The sequence below is a fragment of the Papaver somniferum genome, unplaced genomic scaffold (genome assembly GCF_003573695.1).
Source record: "Papaver somniferum cultivar HN1 unplaced genomic scaffold, ASM357369v1 unplaced-scaffold_132, whole genome shotgun sequence".
Classification (NCBI taxonomy): Eukaryota; Viridiplantae; Streptophyta; class Magnoliopsida; order Ranunculales; family Papaveraceae; genus Papaver; species Papaver somniferum.
The window spans coordinates 8680603-8688492 of record NW_020622381.1 but is presented as its reverse complement, the minus strand read 5'-3'; the positions used below and the strand labels follow the sequence as shown (position 1 = coordinate 8688492).

Genomic DNA, 7890 nt, shown 5'->3' with positions numbered 1-7890 from the left:
TTTGTAGCGGCTTAATACAGTGTCGTGTTCAAATTTGGACTAGGTCTCGGGGTTTTTCTGCATTTGTTGTTTCCTCATTAACAAAACATCTGGTATCTGTGTTATTTCTTTTCCGCATTATATTTGTTTATATAATTGAAATATCACAGGTTGTGCGTAGTTCAATCAATTGGTAAATCCGACCTTTGGTTGTTGATTGAAATTGATTGACACTTGAACATTGGTCTTTGGTATCGTTCAAATTATTTCTCATATCAATCAGGCTCATAGATTTCTATCTGTTCGATTGCAGATTATATTGAGAAATTGAGATATAACTCTTGGATATTTTTCCTTGATCGAGTCTGACTGTCTAGTCGATTCTCTTGGAATTATACTGGAGTTAGTCCATACATATTGCCGAATGAAATATTGGGTGTGGTTGTTAGACCTCCGCTTTTTCAAGTTGTTCAATTATTCACTATTTCACATAAATATATATGAACCAATTAAATCAAAATTGGATTGATTCATAAGAATAAATTCATGAACATTAAGCCATGGTTTGCAAAGATTGCATTCCTTAATTCATAAATGTGTTTGTTCATGAGTATGAAAAACATACTTAGACGATTTTAAAACTTTAACCACTAAGTTTGCAAACAAGTACGCAAACTATAGCTTCCGGACTTTGGTCTTGTCCAACAGTTTGCAAACAGGTATGCATACTGCTGTCTCGGACCTTAACTCAGGTAGAACCGTTCGTATACTGGTACGCAAACATGGTTCCCGGACTTTGACAGTTAAAACCGTTCGCATACTAAGTATGCAAACAAGGTTCCCGGACCCGAATCATACCAAAACAGTTTGCATACTAGGTACGCATATTGTGTTGTATCCAGACAAAGGTTTTCGTTCTAAACTCCCATTTCAACCATTGAAACATCCTTAGAAGATGATAATAGTTGTCGCACACAAACTATTAGCTTATAAGTAATTTTCAAGTGATCGAATGATCAATACAAAACTTTCTGAGTCGACATCAAATGATTGTCTCACACAAATCATGTAAGATGTTTCAAGGCAATTTTCACATGATCATCTTTTGACTTATTATTTAGTTTCCAACAAATAAATTGTTTCCAACTAAACTCATCAAGAATATGGTGAACGTAGCTAAAGCAAAAGGATTCCAACATATATTTCGAGAAATAGATAACCGAGTTAAACTCAGCTCGAAATATCAAATGTGTATAATATGAAAGTCTATATAGTTACACGACTTAGTCTCATTAGGAGATAGAATAGAATGGACTTCTGAGTGATAGATAAGTTTTAGTCTCCACATACTTTTTGTTGATGAAATTTCTCCAAGCTCTCCTCAGTAGATCTTCGTCTTCAATCGATGAACATCCTGAACTCTAAAACTCAACTATACATTCTATCCTAGTCCGAGACATAGCCATAAGTAGACTAGAAATCAAGACTTATAGTTTTGACCAACTAAACTTGACAAACAAGCTTGAGATAGCAACACTTGCGAGTTCGACCGAGCAGTGCTCTAACAAGGGGGGTTGCAGTATGAAGAATTATTATGAAAAGCAGTTACAAGATGAAGGGTGTGGTATTTTCGATAAGTATGTGTGGAGGAAAAGCATTCCACCAAAGTTATATTTTATGTTGTGGGCTCATTACCACAACTCTCTTCCTACTCTTAGTATGCTTAAGCATAGAGGTATTGAGGTGCAGGATGTCCTTTACCAGTTTTGCAAGAAAGAAGAAGAGACGACTGACCCTATGTTGGTTTCTTGTCAGTATCCTTTCGAAGTCTGGTCATATTTCATTAAATCTTTCAAATTATAGTGGGTAATGTGTGACACAGTGCAGAAGCAATTTGAATCTTGGAGTAATAATATCCTAGTAAAGAAGTTTGGTGGAAGGTGAACTATGCAGTGGCTTGGCATCTGTGAAAAGAAAACAATAATCAGACTTTTGGCGGTAAAGCTAAAGATGCGAATGGAATCCGTTTGCTTATAAAACAAACATTAGTTCTTCGATTGTTTGAAAAGATTTCAAGGATATGGCTATTAATCAAGTACTTTTTATGTGGGAAACAACTCCGCATGTTTGAGCCTCAGATTTGTTTCCATTAGTTACAAATTTTTGTATAAAATTTCTTTTTAATATAACTTTCTTATTCAAAAGAAATTGAGAAGCCAAAAGGAAACATGTGATAACTATATTTTTCCCTTTATAGTGATGAGTTGCGTTGTCAATTATAATATACTAGTAAAAAATAAAACCCATTGAATCATCCGCATCCAATTTATCCGTCCACACCTAAACTAATTACAGCAAGAAACCAAATGTCGAACCAAATTGGTACACAAAACTAAATGACATATTACTGATCCAGGCTGCCTGTTCACTTGAAACAAATGGGTTCTCTTTATAAAGAAATGCACATTAATCTCCTCTTGCATGATTAGATGCCTGATTTTTTTGTCCCAGACCTCAAATAAGTGTGCCCCTGTGATGAGCGGCCTGCATACTACTAGTGTATATGGATTTGAGGGCAGAGATGTGTGAAAATTATAATTGATTTGCTGCGCTGTAAATGAGTTGTTCTAAAACTTTGCTAATACTAAAGAAAGCCATTTACACGTGGTGTACAGACTTAGGACTTGTTTGAGTCCACTTTTCTTTCTCTCGAGAGACAAATTTTTACAGGTTTCTCGACTCAACTACTTCAACGTGTGTATTTCTTCTCAGTAACAGTAAGTTTCCCTTTCTCTTTCTTTCTTTCTATATTTTCTCATCTCTATCTTCTCCTTCTTCTCCCCCCAATGCAGAAAAAACCCTAACTAGACTAGGGTTCACTTTTGTTCCACATAAGGGAGCTTCAGACATGCAAGTTTATGCAACTTTTCTACTACACATCTAATATGTAATTGTTCTCTGTGTACTCTTTATTCACTTTTATTAGCCTCTAATTAGTTGTGGGATTGATGTTTTTCTTTGTGAGAGTGGATTGCTTTTACTTTAGTCTAATGCGAATTTTGTGTGTTTTCCCTCTATTTGGAAAGATTTGATTTTGGTATAAAGATCTAACTTTTTAGTAAGTTTTGTAATGTTTGATTGATTGTACATTTATAATGCAGAAATGGGTTTTGTTTAATTGGTTAATGTCACTTTTCGATTCTATACTTCGATCTATTACTGCTAGTGTGTAAGTGTTGTGATACTACGGCAACTACTTAGATGTTTAGTTTAGCAAATGGGACACATGCAAGAAATGGGTTCATGGGATTTTGATGTTTATAGTGATTTTATGTATCTGAGAAAGAGGTCATGTCTTTTATGTTCTCTTACTTACTTATTTTGATTGGCATGCATATACTTTGCTGCCGGAAAACTCGAACCCTAATGAAGATTGTGACAACCGACATCGTGGGATCTGACGATTACCTTTACTTAATTGGTTACATTCCATATCGAAGATAGACAGCGAGCATGCCTTGCTTCAATAAGGTATTTGAGGTTTTAGAGATAGTGAAAATTGACTGTATCTCATATCTCATATTTTTGACTCTTATATGGTTGTGCATGTTTGATTGTTTGGTACTTTGATTAATTGTTATCTGGAGAAAACAGATGATTAATATTTCTGTTTTTTCTTACAGATTTAAGAGGATTGTGTTTTTCCTGGTAATGGCGTCGAAGGTTTGCATGAATGGTTTTTGTCAGGCCACATCCTCAGTCAAGTGGAGGAAAGGGTGGGATCTTCGATTTGGTGGTGTAGCAACTCTTTGTGATAAGTGCGGGTATATTTCATTCATTATTATTGCTTCACTTTGTTTAGTTGTATTTTTATCCGCTGATGTGCAAACATATATGAGATTGGGAAGTTTAGGCTTTCAGGTCATTCACTCGCATGGTTCAATTTTACATGTTGTGAATGATTTTTCCTTTTTTTCATATCGTCATGTTCATGATCTGTTGTTATTATGATGCTAACAGGTTTGCTTATGAACAATTGGTATTTTGTGATACCTTCCATGTTAAAGAATCTGGTTGGAGAGACTGCAGTTCTTGTGGCAAGGTAATCTCATACGCTGAATGCTCATATTTAAAAAAAAATCGCTACATGCCTGGTTAACTAAAAGATTTCTTTATTGCAGCGACTTCACTGTGGTTGTACTGCTTCAAAGTCTTTGTTTGAGCTACTTGATAATGGCGGTGTAGAGTGTCTTGGCTGCATGAAGAGATTGCACTCCTCTGTAAGTTCAATTTCCACACACAGTTATGTGATTATATGGCTGCATGCATATTAATTTACCTATGTTTGAGGTGTGAATTTAGATGCATAATTTTTAAATTTATTGTAAAATCATTATTTTAAACACATTAGCGGAATATGGCTCATCTCAAAGCACGAGAAATAATATGTTTTGGGTGTGGGCATGAGTATGGGTATGTGCATGGAGATTAGAGCCAGCAATTCGTGATCAAGGTGCAAAAGTGTTGTTATTACAAAATCTGGAACTGTGTAATACGAGGTTTATATGTTAGGGAACTGTTGGCTGTCTGATTTCTTTCACATATCCGATTTTCTTTGTAATGGGAAATCTAGCTCCATGATGTCAGAATTTCTCAGCTTTTTGAAATTATTGCAGATGCCAAGTGATGAAAAGCCAAATGGTTTTGGCAAAGAGGAAAACTATAGCAATGGGATAGGAAATATATTGCAAATGGGCAAGAATACTGAGGGAAATGAGCATATTAATTTGCTTCAGTATCTGAAAAATGATACAAATGGGTCTCTGTGCCAAATGAAAATAGAACAGGGCATGCGTTCTGTTAAGGAAGTGGACTGCAAAAAGCCACCTGTTGTTGCAAGACCGGAGGCTGCAAACAGTATGCTTTCACAATTACGTATTGGAAGACTACCTGAAGGACGGGGTAGAAGCCAAATGCTTCCGCGTTATTGGCCAAAGATTACAGAAGAAGAATTGCAGCAAATATCTGAAAAGTATCCTTGTTGATATCTAAAAATTGAAATTAGTTGTTCGTATAATTTTATTTGTATGAATCCATCTTTTGAAAGTTATGATTCCCTTAACTGCAGCTCCTTTAAGTTCAAACTCCAAAATTGTGCCTTTGTTTGACAAGGTTTTGACTGCAAGCGATGCCAGTCGAATTGGACGTTTAGTTCTCCCAAAAGCATGTGCTGAGGTATGTTGTACCCAAGAGTTTCTTCATCTCCAGCATCTTTTCCCTTTCTTTTGTAATATTGCTTTGGTTATAAACATGTTGACTCAACTATATCCAGGCATATTTTCCTCGGCTATTGCAACCAGAAGGCCGACCTTTGAAGATTCAAGATGCAAAGGGGAACGACTGGGGGTTTCAGTTTAGATTTTGGCCTAACAATAACAGTAGAATGTATGTCTTGGAGGGTGTAGCACCCTGCATGCAGTCAATGCAATTAAAAGCTGGTGATACAAGTAATTTCCTTCGTCTTTTGTTATGCTTGTTTCCGGATGTCATTGTCAGTGTATGCATCTTAAATATTACCTTTTTTGTTACTGTTTCTTCTCTTATTCAAATCTCTGTTCCAGTAACATTTAGCAGGATAGACCCTGAAGGAAAACTTATGGTTGGATCCCGAAAGGCATCTAGCTCCGGTCCTCAGCACATAACTCAATCCGATAGCTACACCACGATTAGAAGCCAAGATTGTGGAAATTCTTATAATGGGGTTCCAGAGGATTTAAATCCAAAGAAACTTGAAAATCTTCTCAGTCTTAATATGGGTATGATTTATCCTTCATGCTTCCATCTTTTCTCTTGCAAGGTGCACGTCATCAACTTTTTTGAATCTGTTATATTGCTAGTTATTTTGATAAAAAATAGTGCCTCCAGTTCAGAAAGGGATGATCGAAGGGGCAGGTACTGATTTCTTTCCCTGTGGGGCGGATGTTGTTCTTGAAATGTAGATGGTCTACAGAAAATACCCCGAAAACTTTTGAATCCATCAGCACTTCGGTTATAATATCATTTTTTTCCGCTTTAAAAAGAACACAGATTAAAGTACTTGATGGGTGAAAATCTATGGAACGTTTACACATTTTACAAAACGAGGAGATAATTCTTACTAAAAAATATGACCTTGGATCTTCTTCTATGTGCCCCGTTAGAGCTATTCGGTGTTATCTTTTTTGCTCTGGAAGTCACTTTGGATTAATGATTGGGCGAGTATCTGTAGCAATTTATTGTCTCATGCCTTCGGACATGGACCATCGATGAACTTTGAGGTGTATAAATTTATGCTAATTTTTTATGCTTCTCATATTTTTTCCCCCCTCTATTGTGTTAGATTTTAAGAAGCGCAGAAGTGCGGGAGGTGAAAAGGCAAACAAAAAACATGATCCTGATTTCAGCCTAGACAATATCAAGAGGCGGAGAATTGTAGAAAGCGAAAAGACAGACGAAGATTATGAACCCTTCTCTGGCCTAGAGACACTAGCTGCTACTGCGGTTCTTGAAGAGAACTTGGGTGAATTGGATTCCCCTTTTCTTACAACCGCCAACGAGCATCCACCACATCATCCTGGATGCAGGTGCACCATTTGCATCAAGCCCCCAAGCAGGAGAGGCCCTAAACAAAAACCTGCTGACATTGTGTAAATAACATTTTTCCTTTTCTTCGAGGTATTATGCCGTTACCTGTATATAACTTCAATTTTGTTGCGCTTATAGGATTTTCATACAACAGTAGCCTAGGACCCTTGATGGAGCTTGTCTGTAACATGCACCCTACTTTATGGTTAGGTCATAGTTTATAGTTTCCGGGATAGTGCTTAGCAGCAAACCTTGAATAATTTGGATTTGCAGGAAACGGAGGGCCTGGAATCAATTCATATTCAAAAATTATAAAAATATTAGCCCTCCCTGGGAATTGGATTCTAATTTTTATACTTCAGTGCAATTTCCTTTTAAATGTTTGTGTGTCATCGCCTAGGTTGCGAAGGTATATAGTTCTCTCCATTTGTGGAAAAGATGTATTACTTTTTCATTTTGGCCTAATCGAAAAAGTGATAGGAAAGGAGCACTCCCTCCTTTCTAAAGAAGAGAGAGGATCCATGGGTAGATCAGTAATATCATACATTTGACTTTCATTTCATTTGACTTTCCATTTTTGAAAACTAGTCTGTTTTTTGTTGTTTTGACACATCCAAACGAGGAAACCATTCTATTTTTCAGATATGGAGGGAGTATTTTTGAGTTTTTTCTTTTTTGATGGTCAACAATGAATATAATTATGCATGCTTTATTAAAAAGAAATATTGTGCTACTCGCCAGGGGTTGAACCTCCGTGCAGAAGTTAAAGATTTTACCCAATCGTAATGACAAAAAAATAATAAAAATAAAATAAAATTTAAATTGCACTACCGAGTTTTCTAGACTTAAAGAACTTTATTAGCACTCTGCAGTAAGCCCAATTAAACCAAAATCTAACCTATCCTCAAAGCCCACTTAGACATAACTAAAAACCGAACCTAAACTTCTGCTACCTCTCAACTGCACAACCCATTTAGACAAATTTTCCCTTTTCACTATGAATATTATTTCATGGAATTTTCAAGGCATAAACCTCCCACCCGCAATTCAGCATTTGAAAGGACTAGTTACTCTGCACAAGCCTAACATCCTATTTTTTTCTGAAACTCTAGCTAACGATCAACACATAAGAAGATTAACACAATCCCTTCAATTCAATAACTACTTCAACGTCCCCAAAATTGGAAGACGAGGAGGACTATACCTAATGTGGGAGGATAACCTAAACATCCAAATATTACTACAATCTCAAAATTTCATCCACACAAAGGTTACACCACCGCTTCC

At 36.3% G+C, this 7890-nt stretch overlaps 1 protein-coding gene across 2 annotated transcripts; it reads left to right on the top strand.

Annotated features, from left to right (window-relative positions):
• The first annotated feature begins 2675 nt into the window (after window positions 1-2675).
• LOC113333379 (B3 domain-containing transcription repressor VAL2-like) lies at window positions 2676-6951 on the top strand. Of its 2 annotated transcripts, none has more exons than XM_026579891.1 (10): window positions 2676-2756; window positions 3412-3510; window positions 3663-3803; window positions 4000-4081; window positions 4161-4259; window positions 4656-5011; window positions 5118-5214; window positions 5312-5486; window positions 5601-5795; window positions 6359-6951. In XM_026579891.1, the coding sequence occupies exons 3-10, from the start codon at window positions 3691-3693 to the stop codon at window positions 6667-6669; spliced, it is 1428 nt and encodes a 475-aa protein (XP_026435676.1). In that variant the 5' UTR covers window positions 2676-2756; window positions 3412-3510; window positions 3663-3690; the 3' UTR covers window positions 6670-6951. The 2 variants fall into 2 exon arrangements, with proteins under 2 accessions (XP_026435676.1, XP_026435675.1); XM_026579890.1 differs by lacking the exon at window positions 2676-2756 and adding an exon at window positions 2770-2926.
• The last annotated feature ends 939 nt before the right edge of the window (window positions 6952-7890 follow it).

Bases quoted from the DNA above. Each gene is read 5' to 3' on its own strand.
- LOC113333379 (XM_026579891.1), top strand. From the start codon at position 3,691: ATGGCGTCGAAGGTTTGCATGAATGGTTTTTGTCAGGCCACATCCTCA. The intron at 4,082-4,160 runs GTAATCTCATAC...TCTTTATTGCAG, and splicing joins ACTGCAGTTCTTGTGGCAAG to CGACTTCACTGTGGTTGTAC. The intron at 5,012-5,117 runs GTATCCTTGTTG...AGCTCCTTTAAG, and splicing joins TTGCAGCAAATATCTGAAAA to TTCAAACTCCAAAATTGTGC.